Source organism: Cebus imitator, unplaced genomic scaffold, assembly GCF_001604975.1.
Source record: "Cebus imitator isolate Cc_AM_T3 unplaced genomic scaffold, Cebus_imitator-1.0 Scaffold286, whole genome shotgun sequence".
NCBI lineage: Eukaryota > Metazoa > Chordata > Mammalia > Primates > Cebidae > Cebus > Cebus imitator.
In genome coordinates, this window is record NW_016107601.1 from 323986 (window position 1) to 342033 (window position 18048).

Here is an 18048-nt window from a genome sequence, read left to right on the forward strand (position 1 = left end):
CTTCTTTAGAGTCAATGAGAAGACCCCCTGCCTCCTCTTCCTATGAACCCCTAGGGACAAGCGAGGCAGGAGGGATTTCGAGGGTCTGTCCCAAAGCATCGCTGTACAGAGTCAGGGTCTGGGCATCCTCCTTCTGATCTGATCCTCGTGGGCAGAGTGGCTGTGCTTCTCTGTATAGGTCCTCATTGTAAATGGGTTATCATGCAACAGTAACTGAAACCCTACTCTGTGCAAGATAATAGGCTGGGTGCCAAGGCCAGAGGATCACAAGCCTGCCTGGCTTAAAATGCAGACTCCCAGGAGCCAGGCCAGAATCCCAGCCCCAGAAGTGAGTCTCACTCAGGATCTATGCTTTGAGGAAGCTCCCTGGATGATTGTGAGGCAGCTCCTACTGCTGGGGACACTAAGATGTCCAAACCTCGATCCCTGTCTCCAAGGGTCACGGCCTGGTGCAGGAGAGGAGGCCTACACATGGACAACCAGAATACACAGTGCAATGGGACCAGCACCCTGAGAGAAGTCAGATGAAATATTTGGAAGATTCAAGGCAAAGAGATGGCTTCCTGGAGGATGAGGCACTAGAGCTGGTCTTGAAGAATGGCAACCAACCAGGAACACATATTTGGGCATCTAAAGGCCAAACATCTCTATTACGATAGCAGTCAAGTATAATTCAAGAGAAGAAAGGGGAGGGGAGCAGACAGAGGGTGTGAAATAGGACCACTCGGCAGCACAGAGACGGGAACCGGGAAATCTCAGGTGCAGCACCTTGTGGGGGCTGCAGCGAAGCCGGTGGCACATGCAAGAGGGCTCCTCCACGTCCCCTGTTGTCCTTTCAGTGGACATGCCTGGCAGACCCCCAGCCAACCTAAACATCCACCACTTCAGCTGCTGTGTGCTGCTGGAGAAAAATCTCAGAACCTCACGACCTCACAGGTGCCTGCAGAAAGCCACATTCTCTCATCATTCTTCCCTAGTGATGCATATTTCTCTCTCTCTCTCTCTCTCTCCTTCTCTCTCCCTCTCCCCCCCTTCCAGTATTTTCTGCCAGGAATGTCCTCTCTTTTTTACATTTTTGGTGTCATTCACTCATGATTTAATGGCAAGGTCAAATGTCAACTTTCCCACAAAGGCCTGGTCAGCCCTGCTCTTCCTCTTGCCTGGGTTACCACTGGCTCTTTCCACTTTTCTAAGGCTTGTGTCCACTGGACTGGATCAGCCTTATATTTCCCCACAGAGCAGAACCCCAGGCCGCTAGGGGGTTGGTGTCTATTGAAATAAACATGAATTCTACCCCTTAGCAAGGCACCTGGGAGGGAGCCAGGAGACACAGCCCCTCCTGTGGCCACATTTCTTTCCTTATCAATGTCTGCCCTCCAGGCCAGACACCCGGTCACTCTGGAAATGCAGGATCTTGCCTGAGTCACCTTCATTTTATTCACTGAAGTCACAGATTTAGAGGGAGATTCATGACCCCTTAATAATGTCACCTTTTATGTGCATGCTATTTGTTTCAGAACACCTTCCTATATATTTTCTTTATAAATTATTTTTTTGTAAAATAAATGTACATGGTAAAAATAAAAACATGGTTCAGCAAGACATAAAATGAAATAGGAAGGTCTTTCTTTTCTCCATCCTTCTGCCCTCCTCAATTCCACTCCCTAAATGGAACCACTGTAGGCCGGGTACGGTGGCTCATGCCTGTAATCTCAGCACTTTGGGAGGCCGAGGCGGGCAGATCACTTGAGGCCAGGAGTTCGTGACCAGCCTGTCCAACATGGTAGAAAACTGTCTCTACTAAAAATACAAAAATTAGCATGGTGACACATGCCTGTAATCCCAGCTACTCGGGAGGCTGAGGCAGAAGAATCACTTGAACCTGGGAGGTAGAGACTGCAATGAGCTGAGATGACACCATTGCACTCCAGCCTGGGCAATAGAGCAACACCCTGTCTCAAAAATAAATAAATAAAATAAAATAAAATAAAAAATGTAACCACTGTAAAGAATTATATAGTTTTTCCTTTCTCTCTCAGATTTTCTTCACACAATATTTGCAGGATTGGATTATGGCAATTTACATTTTATCACTTTCTACATGAAGATAATAATATTCAAAGAGTTAAGTGTCTTTACCAAAGTAAACCACTCCCACCCAACCTCACACACACCTCCTGGTTTCAATGCATTTAACAATAGAGTTCATGAGACTTGCTGGGTTTGATTAATGACATAAGGGCGCTCAGCTCTCAGGAATGCACCCAGCGTATGATGGCAATCATTTAAATTCTGTTATCATAATAGGCTATATGCTGTTACACATAATACAATACAGTATATCATTATAAGCACAATTATCCGAAAATGGCATTAACCACTAAACCTGTACGCCTCTCTTGCAACAATCCCTGTTTCCTCTTGTTTTCCCTGGCTTTTCTCTTCCCTCCCCTGGGGTCCAGCCTCTCCTCTCTGTCTTCAGATAGGACGATGCTCCTCAGCTGACTCACCATCATTGCAAACTCAACGTGTTCAAAATGAAACTCATCGTGTACTCCCTTGCTCAGATATCCCTGCTTCTGTTCATCTCTGCTGACTTGTTCTTCTGAATCATGCTCATCCCACCCCCTCCATTTCTGCATTTTAGCATCTTGGGCATCCAGGACCTCCTCACTCAGTTCCAGGTAGGAGAGACACCCCTGGACTCCAGGACGCCTGCCCCACTGCACCTTGCCACCGCAACTGCCTCCTCGTTCTTCCTAAACTGACCTCAGCTTCATTCTCGACACAAACTAAACCCCATGCCTGGGCCTCTCTCTCTGCCAGGCCAAGTTCTCGAGATTTCTCAGCGTGACCCCTCCTCTGCTCCCTGCTCTTGACCACTCAGAATTCCACATTTCATTCATGTGGTCCTCTTCCTATCCCTTTCTCAGACTGACTCCATGACACTATAGGAAAGGTCAAAGACAAGTTTGTAGCTTTATTAAAACTATTCTTTGGGATTAGAGACATTGAGAATCCTTTGGGCAATGAGCCTCAACTTCTACAACTGAAAAATGACCACAGCGGATGCCTATTCCATTCACCGAACAATTAAGAAATCAAATGAGACAAGACATGATAACGCTGTCACTAACTAACCTGCTGATTACTATGTGCCAGGGATAGAATTCATGTTTTATTTCAGTAGACACCAGGCCCCTAGTGGCCTGGGGCTCTGTTCTGTGGGGAACAGAGTGTTTTCTGTTTATTATCCCACTTATTTCTCCGTTCACTCCTATTATCCTATTTTACAGATGGGAAAAATTAGCAAAAAAGAAGTTTTGCAACTTGTTCAAGATCCCCCGTATGAGGTGGGGTTTGAACCCAGGTCTATCTGAAGGCAAAGCCCATATTCATTACCTCTACTCTAAACACCTCCAATTAGAAAAAGTAGTTTTAAAATTATTTTCAAAGTATTTACCATGCACATGTGAAATTGGATTTATAAGTATAGGAAGTGTGAGCAGGGGATCAGCCTGCTTCTGATTAAGCAGAATAATTCATTTGAAGGCTCATATTAGTTTGCCAAGCATTTCTAGAGCTTTTTCTATTCAAATCATCATGATGATCTTGTATCTGCAAGGCTGAACTTGTCCCAGGGGAAGAGAGGTGACCTGTGCAAGGTCACTCACTTCATTTAGTGGAAGAGTTACTGCTCAAACCTAAGGCTTCCGTCTTAAGTCCAGGGTTCTTTCCACCAGGTAGAAACAATATCCATGAACAGAAAAGAGCCTTCGTCTGCCTCCTTCTAGTTGGATGCAAGTCCAGCCTTTGCCTGTTTAGGCAAATGCTGGGAAAGATATGGAACATCCTCCTCCACTTTTACTAGGGGTAGGTGCAGAGTAGGGGAATGTGACCTAAGTTATTGTTGTATCCTTCCCTGCTTCCTGATAAGGAGGAATCAGCCCGGCCTCTGTGGCTCCTGCATCGCACAACTGACTCAGTTATACTTCCAGCAAGCAAGGGGCAATCTAGGTATGGAAAGACTGACAGGAGACTCTAGGTATGGAAAAGGCACCAAGCCTCTCAAGGTCCTACCTACTGTTCTTTCACGTCCCATGCTCCAAGAAGAAGAAAATAGAGCACCCCAAAGTGTTGTGTTCCCCTCCACACTCACCTGTTCAAGAAGGCATTGCCAAAGGCATTGAGTTTCCTGAAGGGTTTCTTGGGATCCACCACCAGGGCGTTCCCAGGGATGATCCCCTCCATGTCTCCCTGCATCACCGCAATGAAGGAGTCCGTGGTGGGCTCAGGCCCAATCCTCATGCCTGGGAAATCCTGTTCCAGCAGGTACCTGGCAAGAAGGAACACAGTCATAATGCAGGTGTTCTGCTCAAGATCAACACAGCACGTCTCCTATTAAGGCAGACACCATGCAAGTCACAGGGGAGGGCAGAGCCGCAGCAGCAGGATCTCATGGCTGAGAGAAAAGCTTGCTAGATAATGGAGTCCAAAGAACTTTGTAGAGGAGGTGGAATTTCAGCTGATCTTAAAATATTCTGTTTTTTGGTCCTTATCTTTTTCCTTTTCTCAATCAGTTGGGAGCTGGGGGGATGGAGGAGCAAGATTTCAGCTTAGAAACAAAGCTTGGATTGAAATGATTCTTACAAAGAGTATTACAGACTCCATAACTGAAAGTAACCTGCTGAGTAACCACACAAAGACATGGTTAGAACTAAACCATTTATAGACTCTGCTGACTTTTCACAGGTCTTTATTTAACCAGTTAGCTGTTTAATATAAAAATAGCTTATGTGATACAAAATACAAACAATATAAAAGGTACACTATGAAAAATGAATATCCATCTTATCCTACATTTTTAGTATCTGTATTTTGTACCCTGTATCCTTCTAGAAATGTATCCTTCTAGAAATGTCCCAGGCATACAAGTACTATGTTATTAAGTGCTCATACACATCTACACATTTATGATCTTATTTATTTATTTTTTTTAAGATGGAGTGTCACTCTGTCGCCCAGGCTAGAGTGCAGTGGTGTGATCTTGGTGCACTGCAACCTCCACCTCCCAGGTTCAAGTAAGTCTCCTGCCTCAGCCTCCTAAGTAGCTAGAATTACAGGTGCCCATCACCATGCCTAGCTAATTTTTTTGGTATTTTTCATAGAGGCGAGGTTTCGCCATTTTGGCCAGACTGATCTTGAGCTCCTGACCGCAGGTGATTGGCTCACCTTGGCCCCACAAAGTGTTAGGATTACAGGCATGAGCCACCATGTCCGGCCTGATCTTATTTTATTCTGAGACAGAGTTTCACTCTTGTCCAGGCTGGAGTGCAATGGCACAATGTCGACTCACTGCAACCTCCGCCTCCCAGGTTCCAGCGATTCTCCTGCCTCAGCCTCTCGAGTAGCTGGGATTATAGGTGCCTGCCACCATGTCCAGTTAACTTTTTTTTTTTTTGTATTTGTAGTAGAGACTGGGTTTTATCATGTTGGCCAGGCTGGTCTCGAACTCCTGACCTCAGGTGATCCACCTGCCTCAGCCTCCCAAAGTGCTGGGATTACAGACGTGAGCCACTGCACCCGGCTGCTTGATCTTATTTTTTAACATAGAAGCAAACTACACACCTTTCATTCTGTCTTTCTTGCCATTATCCATTTAATTCCAACTTTCAAAGGAGAGACTACATTCAAAATGCCTTGTTTAGTACCTGGCAAAAACAGATATTTTCAACAAATGAGTCTTCTCTTGTGCCCTTGGCTATTAGGCAATTTCATTACAAATGTAATAGTATATGGTGGGATTCCCCGATAGAGATTATAATTGTGCTATGTTTTTAAATATGTGTTTGGTTTTTTACCTGCGCTACCTAAATAGGTGTCAAAAGTTACCTTTTATCTGTCAATGCCTTCCTTCTGCACCCAACACACACACACACACTCCCCCGGCAACATACACATGCGTCGTAACCATGAAGGATGCTGTACTGTGAACAGGCAGGAATGTACAGACCCCGTGATGATTATATTATCAATGCACATGTTTATTTTCATGCTTCATATGTTTAGGACATAGCAGGACAGATCTATTCCTCTTAATGACAATGCAGAATTCCATTCTATGGATTATTACTGGCTAATTTAAAGGCCACATTGCTGGTCATTTAAAATTTTACAGGCCGGGCACGGTGGCTCAAGCCTGTAATCCCAGCACTTTGGGAGGCCGAGGCGGGTGGATCACGAGGTCAAGAGATCGAGACCATCCTGGTCAACATGGTGAAACCCCTTCTCTACTAAAACTACAAAAAATTAGCTGGGCATGGTGGCGCGTGTCTGTAATCCCAGCTACTCAGGAGGCTGAGGCAGGAGAATTGCCTGAACCCAGGAGGCGGAGGTTGCGGTGAGCCGAGATCGCGCCATTGCACTCCAGCCTGGGTAACAAGAGCGAAACTCCGTCTCAAAATAAATAAATAAATAAATAAAAATAAAATAAAATTTTACAAATAACTGAACTATTTTAATTCTTCCTAGATGGAAGAAAAATGGCAGTAGGGGAGTTTACACATTATCCCAACCAGAGAGGTAAAGAGGAGGAAGGGAGTTTGTTTATTTTTATGGAATGGTTTTAAACATGTTCTCTTTCTGTCCTTTAGTTGGGCCAGGAAGGGGCCGGAGGTCCAAGATCTGGTCCTGTTCACTCACTGTGCAGCCTCAGACAGGCGCCCTCCCCTCTCTGGGCCCCATCCTCTGTTCCCTTTAAGAGACTAGACAATGTGATAGCTCAGGTACCTTCTGTTCTAAACATCTGCTGACTGAGGGATGCATTTCTGGGTGGTGCCCACCTACAGTCACTCATACCTCTATAGCGCTGCCCTCGGTGGTGGCCACTCCTGACAGGACAGGGGGATGGTAAGCAGACTGCTCCTCTGAGCTTCTGGCTGTAGCCCAGGAAGGCAGGTGACTCTCTGCTCTTCTGTGCACCTGAGTGGTGAGAGCCCAAAGTCCCCTGCCCCTCTACATAGCCCCCTTTGGAAGCCAAGAGGCACATGGCCAGACAGGGAATGTGAATGCCTCTAAGAGCCTGCCAGCCCTCCAGGAGCTCAGAACAGCTTGGAGCCAAGAAGCATGAGGCTGGGCTGAAGGAAGGAGCTCAGAACTACCTTGGATTGGGACTGGCCACAGGAAGGCCCTGGGCATCTTCCAAAGCCTCGATGGACAGGAGCTAAGAGATGTTGCCCAACAAATGCAGGCCCTTGGGGTGAGCTCTCCCTGAGTGCTGAGAATCTCCCTCCTGCTTAAAACCTTGGAGGCCTGTAGTTATGCTCAGAGGGAAGAGCCAGGGGGCCCTCAGGAAAAGAGATGTCAAGACAGAGCCTGTTAGGTTGGGAAAGAAACTTGGTGATCTCCTGGTTGGTGGTCTTCAGCCTGCTGCACATCCCAGACCCCTGTGGGGCTTTAGCTCTAGGTGTCTGGGCCCCAATCCCAGAGGTCTTCACTGCTCCATCAGGAGTAGGTCCTGGACACTGCTACTTCTCCAGGCTACCCAGCTGATTCTAGGTCCAGCCAGTGTTGGTAACCTACTCTGGACCCAGCCCTTCATGTGACTGAAACAACTGCTGACATTCCATGGCCTTTCCACAGGTGGCACATTATGCTAAATGTTTTGACAACAGCATCTCCTTCAGTTCTCACAGCAGCCCTACAGATAGGCAGGTACTGAGGAAACTGAGGATTATATGGTTACATGGCTTCTCAAAGCTAAATAACTGTAACAGAGCTGGAATCCACACCCACATCAGCCTGACCAAATCCTTTACTCTTCAACTGTCTATTACCCTGAGGAAATCACTGCCCAGCGAACTGATGAGGCCCCACAGGCAGATAGGGCAGAGCTAGTACCAGAGGCCACATCACCAGGGCCCATGCCCTAGCTCTCTGCCCATCCTGTGGCTCCCTGGGTTGGGCCAGTGTGGGTGGACTGCAGCAGCAGGCATGGTCTGCACAGAGGAGCGGTGGCCAGGGAAGCTCTCAGGCCTTCCTCCCACTCATCAACATCCCATGTGTGTCTCTGAGCATCATTCTGAGCTGCGAGTTTACTCTGCGGTTCCATGGTAGTTAAAGGGAGGTTGCTATAGACTCTGTCCCCAAGGAGAAGTCTCGGCAGCCAGCCCTGGAGGAAGGAGCCGGAGCCCTCCTGTCCAAAGGCCACTCAGCATGCAGGGCACAAATAGGTTTCAGGTTGCCTTGGGAAGTCCCTCATCCCTCCAGAGCCCAGCCCAATAATCAGAGTGTGAGGGCAGAATCTCCTCTGGTCAGAGGATCACTTTGAAAGCTGGTGCTGAGAATGTGATGAGAGGGAATCCTAACAGCTGCACCCTTGGCTAGCACTTCCTGCTTTCTCAGAATACCTTATCCTTCAGAGCCTCCTGGGAGAGGCTGGGAATAATCTCAGAGGCCTGGGGCCAGCCAACCTGCTTTCTCTTTCTTTCTTTCTTTCTTTTTTTTTTTTTTTTTGAGCTGGAGTCTCACTCTGTCGCCAGGCCAGAGAGCAGCAGTGCAATCTGAGCTCACTGCAACTTCCATCTCCTGGGTCACTGCAACTTCCATCTCCTGGGTTCAAGTGATTCTCCTGCCTCAGCCTCCTGAGTAGCTGGGTCTACAGATGTGCACCACCATGACCGGCTAATTTTTGTATTTTAAGTAGAGATGAGATTTCATCATGTTGGCCAGGATGGTCTCGATCTCTTGACCTTGTGATCCGCCTGCCTCGGCCTCCCAAAGTGCTGGGATTACAGGTGCCAACCTGCTTTCTCTAACCACAAGGGCTATGCTCTTTGGGGGTACTTAACTCAGGGAACCTCAGTACCTCCCTCAATAACATGGCAGGTAATCGTTCGGACTGACTGAGTACCTGCGATGTGCTGGACATTGTTCTCAACTTTCCATGGATTATCTCATTTCACCTTCCCACATACTATGATGTGAGCACTATGCTCTTCCTCATCAAATGGACCTAATATGAAAACCCACCTCACAGGGTGTTCTGAGGATTAAATTTTTTGCAGACATTAAGCATTTAACCAATACCTTAAATTCCCTAGATTATCACTCTAATTGATGGAGGAGGAGATAAAGGTTTAACAATGTGAGCTCAGTAAATAGTAAATGCACTCAGTACATTGTCACAGGACTAGGATTTAAACCTGGCATTTGGATTTGAGTTCACGCTTCTAACCACTACACTCACTCTCCTTTCCTGCCTTGACCAGGAAATGCAGCCTGAGTACAGGCCAAAAGCATCAAGCTCTCTTTTAGAACAATGAGTGGGACAAGAAGACCACAAAGAAACATGGATTGGCAGGTGGCAGGCAGGGCCAGGCCTTGGAGGAGAGGTGAGGCTTTGTGGCCCACAGACACAGGAGGATTGTCATCTCTATAAATATCAGCCGTTGGGTTCCCTGCTTGGCCTCAGTGACTGGGGTGTGGCATCCCAAAGCTGTTGCTATCATGTGATCAGAGCAGGTCCCTAGCCCCATGGGCTCTAAAAGGACACTTTTGGAATTTACAAACAGTAGGGCAAGATTATCCTGCCAAGCAACCCTTCCTGAGAAAGATTCCACCCTGATCGGGAAACCCCATCCATCTTTGCCTGCCCGGGCACCTGACCAGGTGAGTGTGTAGATGAGAAGCCCTAAGCAGGGCTCTGCAAGGGAGTGGCAACAGTGGGGTGCAGGAAGCAGGGATCTTCAAAGGCCCCAGGGACAGCGGAAACAGAGAAGGCTGAAAAGAACCATTCTGAGGCAGCCTCAAAAATGCCCAGAATGAACAGGGCCAAACAACAGTGATGAAGGGTCATCCTCACACAGGCGTCTTAAATTCCACCGAAGAGGGACGTGGTGTTCTCAGCAGATGAGTGAAGGATTCCCAGCCTAGCAGGGTGGTTTCTGGGGAAGTTACAGGGCCGCAGCCCGAAGTGGTCAGGCAAGGTCCTGGGGTTTGTCCTGCTAAACCCACATGATCCAAAACTTGCTGACCACACATGGGTCTGGGGAAACACTGAGTCTAACGAGGCCACCAGCAAGTCCAGGAAGCACAGCCTGGCAGGCTAGATTCTCAGGGACATTTGGGTATGGCTTACAGCAGCGGGTGCCCCTGTAACAAAGCCACCACTGTGTTCAGAAAGGAAAAATCTATTGAGGAATCTCATGCACTGATTCTTTATGGGAAGCAATACAGATTGCCTCTGTTGCCAGGAGAAAGCATTCCCACAGCAGTGTAAAAAAAGAAAAGTTAATTCAGGCCTGGGTGGGAACAGCTGAGACGGGGCTGCACGAGAATGAAGGGGGACAGGACAGGCTGAGTCCAGGATGATAATACTGCCCTGTCAGCCTCATGGGGTTTGAGGGAGACTGTAGGGCACCCCACAGACCCAAGCAAGGAAGTGGATGGGAGACTCTCCACGGCCAAGCTGAGGCATGAGTCAGCTCCGTGTTCCCTGGAGCAGCCATAACTGGCCCTGTTGATAGCACCCTCAGCCATGCGATGAAGGAATTCCAGCACAAAGGAGAATCTGGTGGCCAGATAGTCCAGCCTCCCTGTGACAGGCCAGCCTGCCCAGGGCACTACCCGCACCATCCCCAGAGCTCAGCACTGTGACTCTTGTCCAGCCCGCCCCTTTGTGCTGGAGAAGGGCCTCCCCCCACCTTCCTGAAGGTCTGCCTCTAAGTCTCATGTTAGAGAATCCGCTGGAGAGAGGAGAGGAAATGGTAAAGCCCCATGCGTGGTGCCTGGGGCACAACTGCTGCTAAATTGGTTCTGCCTCCTTCCGAATCCCATCAGTAACGCTGCGAGGCGGTTATTACTATTCACATCGTACGGATAAGGAAATTTCGGGTCAGAAAGGGGGGTGGCCTGACCTGTCAGGCCTTCCTAACCAGGTCTCTGGGCAGGAAGTGGTGGAGCTGGAATCTGCTGACTTGGGCTGTGTTCCATGGCCTTCGTCCCCTGTCAGTGGGAATGGGAGGGAGAGCTTTTCCCAAAGGTCTTTCTCCTCCCAGTAAATGTTTTTCCTGATGACCGCCAGGCACCTGACTTTCCAGGCAGCTCCTAAGCCAGGCCAAGGCAGGCAGACACAGTTACTCTGGCCTAAGGCCTTCTGCTCCCTTATGTAACACTCAGGCCTTGTAAGAAGCAGGTGGGTTTTCACCCAGGCCCCTTTAGAGACCCAGCAGATCAGAACCCTGAGAGAAAAAGAGCTGGTGCACCCTCACCCTCTTGGAAAGCAACTGCGAAATATGACTCTTACTATGACATCCCCTGGCCTTGGTGGGGGGACAGGGCTGAAGGTGGTACAGGGACTGTGCCTGGCAGGATGGACTTTGCACTGAGTGGGTCCACTGGGGTAGTGGCCCTCTTACTCTAACACCTTGGCTTTCTGGAGAATCATCTTTCCCAGCACGGTGGCGCTGTAATGCCTGGGGTGGGGATGTCAGGGTGGTGATGTGAGCTGGTGCAGCCACAGGCAAACGTCAAATCACCTTTGGGGAGGGAGGTTGCAGAGTCTCCCAAAGTTGGAGAGGCTGAAAGGGCCAGCTCAGTAGCCCTCACGGGAGACTCTCATTCCAGCAGCCCCACCATGTGCTCATGCCTCGGAATCCACGTCACACGATAGAAGGCCTGTGCAGCCCTCCAGACCAGCCCAGTCTCCCTACGGAGCCCAGGGCAGCTTAGCTCTGCAGCCCCAGGCCCCACAGCCAACCTGCTAGAGCCTCTGCCTCAGCCCTGCCAAGGCCCAGGGAGGCCTCCCTCATGGCCCGTGGAAGTACCCAGGCCTGCCTTCCTTAGCCCCTGGAGCAGCCAGCTACTCACTTCCGCTACCTGCAGAATAAGGGGCCACAGAAGTAGACAGTGAGGAGTGACCAAGGGTCAGATGGTCCAAGGAAGAAGTGATTCAAGGCTGCATGCCAGCCAGAGAAATAGCCAAGGGAGAAGAATAGCAGAGGCAGGAGGAAAGGCTGCCATGGCCAGTGAGACACAGAGCTACTATACTCCAAAGAGGCAGCCTGTGTTGGAGAGGGCAGCTGCCAAGCCAATTTACTGTTTATTTTATTACTCTGTGTTGCCGGGCCTTAGGCCAGGGAAGTTATTTCAGGCAGAGATCACAGCACATTAATAAGTTATTAGAAGAATGTCCTTTTCTGTGTGTACTTCCTGAGACAAGAATTAGACCCCGTGGCAAGCACATAGAACAAAGTGATGGACGCTCAGGGGCAAAACGCCAAGAGCTGGGGGAATGAAGAGGCAAGGCTTTGTTTCCGAGGAAAAGGTCCCTCACAGGTTCAGGCCTGGGATGGAGACAAGAATCAAGGTGAGAGGCAGGGATGGGAGAAGAAAGTGAAGGAGGCCTTCTGAGACCTAGGCAGGGATGCGCTCACCCACCCCAGAGCAGCCTTACTCGCCCTGGGGAAGGGATGGTCAACTTACCCTCTTGGAAAGCAACTGCGAAATATGACTCTTAATAGAAAAATTTTTAAGTTAAAAAATAATTTAAACAAAACTCTGCCTAACCCTTGACCTGGCAATAATTCAAGAAAACATATAATATAGGAAAAAATATTACGCACATATTCAGAATGATTCTAAGATAACAAAAAAATTAGAAACAACCTAAAACATCCAAAAGAAGATTAAGTAAATGAAGATTTGTAGATACACACAATGAAATAGTATGCAGTTGTTAAAAATAATGCTTATAAGATGGGAAATGTTCAAGCTATAAGAAAANAAAAAAAAAAAAAAAAAAAAAAAAAAAAAAAAAAAAAAAAAAACACCGGACACAGTGCCTCACGTTTGTAATCCTCAATTCTTTGGGAAGCCGAGGTTGGTGGATCACCTGAGATCAGGAGTTAGAGACCAGACTGCTCAACATGGCGAAAACCCAGCTCTACTTAAAATACAAAAATTAGCCAGGTGTGGTGGGCATCTGTAATCTCAGCTACTTGGGATGCTGAGGTAGGAAAATAGCTTGAACCCGGAAGGCAGAGGAGCTGAGATTGCGCCATTGCACTCCAGCCTGGGTGACACAGTGAGATTCCAACTCAAAAACAAAAGCAAACAAGCCAGCATGCAAAATTATGTGTACAGCATATTCTCAACTGTGCTATAAAATAGCTACAAAAATACTAGAAATATATTTTACATATAAATTATATGCTTTATATATAATTTTTTTTTTGAGATAGAGCCTTTCTCTGTTGCCAGGCTGGAGTGCAGTGGCACAATCTCAGCTCATTGCAACCTCTGCCTCCTGGGTTCAAGCAATTCTCCTGCCTCAAATTCCAGAGTAGCTGGGACTACAGGCACGCACCACCATACCCGGCTAGTTTTTGTATTTTTTTTTTTTTAGTAGATATGGGGTTTCACCATGTTAGCCAGGATGGTCTCGATCTGTTGACCTCATGATCCACCTGCCTTGGCCTCCCAAAGTGCTGGGATTACAGGTGTGAGCCACCATGCTCAGCCTAAATACGTTTTATATATAAATTAAAATAGCTTCTCCTAAGTCATGGGATTATGAATGATGTTTTTTCTTCTTTATTCTTTTCTATATTTTCCAATTAAAAATAACTGTTTATTGGATTTTATGAGAAAGAAGAAAAATACATGATTTGGTTCTGGAGGGTTCCCTGTGTTACGACCCCTCCTATGGTGCTGGCTGACACTCCCTCAAAGGGAGACTGCTTTTGATGCATGAGCTAAATTCAGTCGCTGACATGAGTGGGGAGAGGGAACTCTTGCACATGGAGGATAAGAAAGAAGAGTGATCTGCCTCTCCAGTCTTGCTGGCTCCCTCAGATAAGGAATCATCTGTGGCAATTTGAATCTGCCACTTTCTTAGACCCAGTTAACAGCCAGCGATGACTCAGGCAAAGCCTAGAGAGTGTCTCAGACAAAAGGCACTTAAACCTGTCTGCTGCTTGGGCATCCTTGTCTTTCCCCATCTTCCCTCCCATTCTGCAAAATGTCTGCTGGGAACCTCCTATAGCTGAGACCTGGGGGAGGCCCCAGATATGCTAAGGCATAGATGCTGTCTGGTCAGTGCTCATACTCCAGGAAGGAGAAGCTCCAGCTAACGTATGAAAGGTTATAATAACGTATGTCCAGAGAGCCAGGGAAGGCTGTGAGAGAGCAGAGGCCATCTGCAAATGGCCTGCACTTCTGTTGAGGCATGAATGGGCCAAATGGAGGACAGAGCTCACAAAGGAAACCTTGCACACAACCCAGGCAGCTTTGAAGTGCCTTTGGCTGCAATGGGTGCTTAATAAAATAAGAGGCATGGCTTAGATCAGGGGTTCCCACCCTAAGATCCAAAGATGGCCCTTGGACCCCCAACATTATTGGGATATATATACATTTTTCTAAAAATAGAAGGTTAAGAAGCAACTGATTAGATTACTAAACATACAAGAGCCTACAGGCCCTTCACCTCCAGATCCCAAACTACTTCAGAAATCACTTGGCTTCTTGGGTGCAGTGGCTCATGCCTATAATCCCAGCACTTTGGGAGGCTGAGGCGGGCGAATCATGAGGTCAGGAGTCGGAGATCAGCCTGACCAACATGGTGAAACCCCATCTCTACTAAAAATACAAAAAATTAGCCAGGCATGGTGGTGGGCACCTGTGATCCCAGCTACTTGGGAGGCTGAGGCAGGAGAGTCGCTAGAACCTGGGAGGCAGAGGTTGCAGTGAGCTGAGATCGCGCCACTGCCTCCAGCCTGGACAACAGGGCAAGACTGTTTAAAAAAAAAAAAATCACTTGGCCTCTCAAAGCTTCTGAGCCCTAGGCTATGCACTCCACAAGGACAAACTCAATGTGGTGTTGTGTTGAGACATGACCTATTGGCATGGTGCTACTTCCAGAAGGCTTGCATTACAAGGTTGATGTTAGAGAAAATTAGCACCTAGACAATTAGTAACTAGACTGTTAACTTTTCTGCTCTCCTCACCAAACAAAGCACAGCATTTTGCATGTTGCAGACGCTCAAAGAACCGATGAATAGGAACAAAAGTACCCCTGCTTTCCAAGCCCTCTGCAGGAAATGAGCATGCTTGACTTTGAGGGGCCACCAAACTCCATTCTCAGGCTGTGGGAGCCTGACTCTTAAGACAGAGGGCCACAGCACTCTCAACAGTTTGGAATGGCTGTAAAAGAGGCCAAGAAAAATGGCTGGCCTTGAAGGTTGGGAGGATTGAGGACCAGAGAGGAGCCTGTTCTCTAAAGATAGGAAGGATTCTCATCACTCTTGTGGACCTCTCTGAATTCAGGGCAAACAAGTTGACTTCTTGAGACTCCCTCCAGCCCAAGGATTCTGTAATTTAAGGGAATGGATGACTCACTCTCAGAGTTACAGGCGTTGAGCCAACCAGCTCCTCACATGCATCTGGGACTTGCATCCCAGGTCTGCTGCCCACTCTTTATACGGCTCTGAACAATTCATTTAACTTCTCTGCACCTCAGTTATGTCACCTGCAAAGTCAGGAACTGGATGAGACAATGCCAATATCCCTTCCATCTCTAAGAGACTTTAATATTATTATTGAGTCATTAAGAGCAAATAAGAGAAAGAAAAAAAAAAAAGCATTCTGCTCTGGACCCTGCGTCTGTTGAGTTTCCAAGATACACACATAGGAGCTCTGCTTTAGAGGAGAAAATGATAAAAGGAGGACAGGTAGCATCCCCGGGCCACTTCTGTTCCCAGGCCTGCTCCTGTCAGAGCTCAGCTGCAACCGTGAGGCCCCCATGTGAGTGCCAAGCCCCCTTGAAAAGAAAGGGAAGAGGTTTTGCTGGTGAATGATGTGTTCCTAAAAAGTGAAGATGTAAGATATCCCCACCAACATAAGGCTCTCCAGAGACCAGGAGCTCCCCCACGGTGCCTCCTGGGCCTCGGTTTCATCATCCATAGATGGGGAGACCAGAAATGACTTTACACTTTAGTACTTCAGGCTGACCACTAGAGCCCAAGGGTCAAGTACAGTGGACAGGCATTGGATAGGTTGGGGAGGGAGACCAGCAAAAATTGTGGGGTAAGCTTTTGACGCCTGCACAAACACACCTCTTCAGAGCCCTCAACTGAAGGCTTCCCATTGGTCCCCTGGCAGGGGTGGAGCACCAGGGGTGACCAGAGGGACTAAGCGCCGGGCACTGACCGGGGTGGGCTGCCGGACCCTGGGCCCGCTCACCTGATGAAGGTGGTCTTCCCCGTGGAGTACTGGCCCACCAGCAGAACCATGGGCTTGTTGTCGAAGTCGGCATCCTCCAGGGCGGGCGAGTGAAATTCGTGGAAGCGGTAATGCTCTTCCAAGGGCAGCAGCTTGCTCTTGTAGAGTTTCTTGAGCCCCTCGCTCACTGTCTGGAAGACCTCGGGGTCCTTCCTCCGGCGGTCGTCAGTACCCAGCCAGCTGAACATCGCGGCGGCTGCTCGACCCCGGCACGCAGCCTTAGGGTAAGGCTCCTCCTCCGGGGAAGATGCCTCGCAAGGCCGGTCCGCCGGGCTCTGAGCCGCGCCGCCGCCTCACCCAAGCGCCGGGCTCGGCCGCACCATGGCCCGGGCACGCGGCTAGCGGGGCAGGGAGCGCACTCTTTCCCTGCTCCTGGGACCAAGCCCAGCCGCCGCTGCGTCCAGCAGCCCAGGCGGGAGGGAGGATAAATGATTTGGGCTGGAGGAGGAGTGGGTGCAGTCTTCGAAATTAAAGCCGAACCTGCAAGGAAACTGCCAGATGACGGGGTCCGAAGCCAGGGTCCCCGATCGGCCCCCAGCCCTCGCCTGCTCTGCTCTGCTCTGCTTGCAGCAAGGGATGCTTTGGCTCCGCTCCTGCCGGACTGAGGCGGCTCAGGGGAGGCGGCGACGCTGCCCAGCCCGCGGACAGCTCCGCATCCGCAGCAGCATCCTGCAGCCCCAGGCGCTGGTTTAAATGCCAGCTGGGCAGGAAGCCGGCGCGCGGAGGAAGTCCCCGAGTACTGGCAAGGCCGGGCTGGCCCCACGGTCCAGGCGACGGGAAGCAGCTCAGGGCGCCGCCATGTTTGTGGGCAGGCGCTCTGCTCCAGACCTGCGGCAGTGCCTGGTGAGGGATGCTGACCCAGTCCAGTGGGAGAGCGCCCGTGTCTCAGTCCCCGCCTCTGGGGCTTCGATTTGGGAACAGCGCCCTCTCAGGGACGGCTGCGAAGACTGAGCTGACCTAGTCATCACCCTCCCTGCCTTGAATCCCCTCTCCTTCAGTTGCTGATGCTGATGCCAATTCCCTAGGAAAACAGGTACTCTAATATTTGCGGATTTTTCTTTTTTTTTTTTTTTAAGGCATGGAAAAAAAGGATCCACTATCAGGTTACATAAAAAAAACAAAACTGTCACTACCCAAACTTTTAGCTAGGCTTAGGGTGAAGTCCAAATCATTCCCATTTATTTATTCATTTATCCCAACAAAACGAAACAAGCCAGCAAGCAAAATCCCTGCAAGTATTGGGCATTTATTATGGGGCAGATACAATTTTGGTGACTGTGGATACAGAGATGAGTGCTGTGCAGACTCTCTCTTCCGGGAACTCCAGTGAAGGCAGACTTTAAAGAGGAGGCAGAGGGCCATGGGAACACAGGGAGGAGTCACTCCTTTTTTGTGGCTAATTTAAGGAAGGCTTCAGAGAAAGCATGACTGTAAGCTGGATCCTAAATGATGAATTGACATTCATTACTCTGGAAGAGTAAGGAGCATTTGCAAAAGCTTGAGGAATATGGGAGAACTTGGTGTGTCCAAGGCAAAGCAAACAGTTTGGCATAGCTGGAGTGTAAGGTTTAGGGAGGTGGAAGAGAGTGAGGGAGGCCAAGCCTGAAAGGCTTTGCTGGAGATGGGAAACCAATAACAATACTATTACTAATCATTGTTACATCAACAAAATGCTCAGCATGTGCAGAGGCCTGGGCTAAGTTCTCAGTGAATGTTGTTATATTTAACCTTCATGGCAGATCATGTTACCTCCAGCATCATACCAAGGGG

General features: G+C 48.8%; 1 protein-coding gene across 1 annotated transcript in view; it reads right to left on the reverse strand.

Moving 5' to 3' along the window:
* EHD3 (EH domain containing 3) overlaps positions 1-16944 on the reverse strand; it is a 37980-nt gene extending 21036 nt beyond the window's left edge. The window contains exons 1-2 of the mRNA XM_017501938.2: positions 16240-16944; positions 4160-4336 (exon numbers count right to left, since the gene is read on the reverse strand). Coding sequence (XP_017357427.1) covers positions 4160-4336; positions 16240-16466 — 404 coding nt within the window. The 5' untranslated portion in view covers positions 16467-16944. The remainder of the gene's footprint in view (positions 1-4159; positions 4337-16239) is intronic.
* Positions 16945-18048: the final 1104 nt, after the last annotated feature.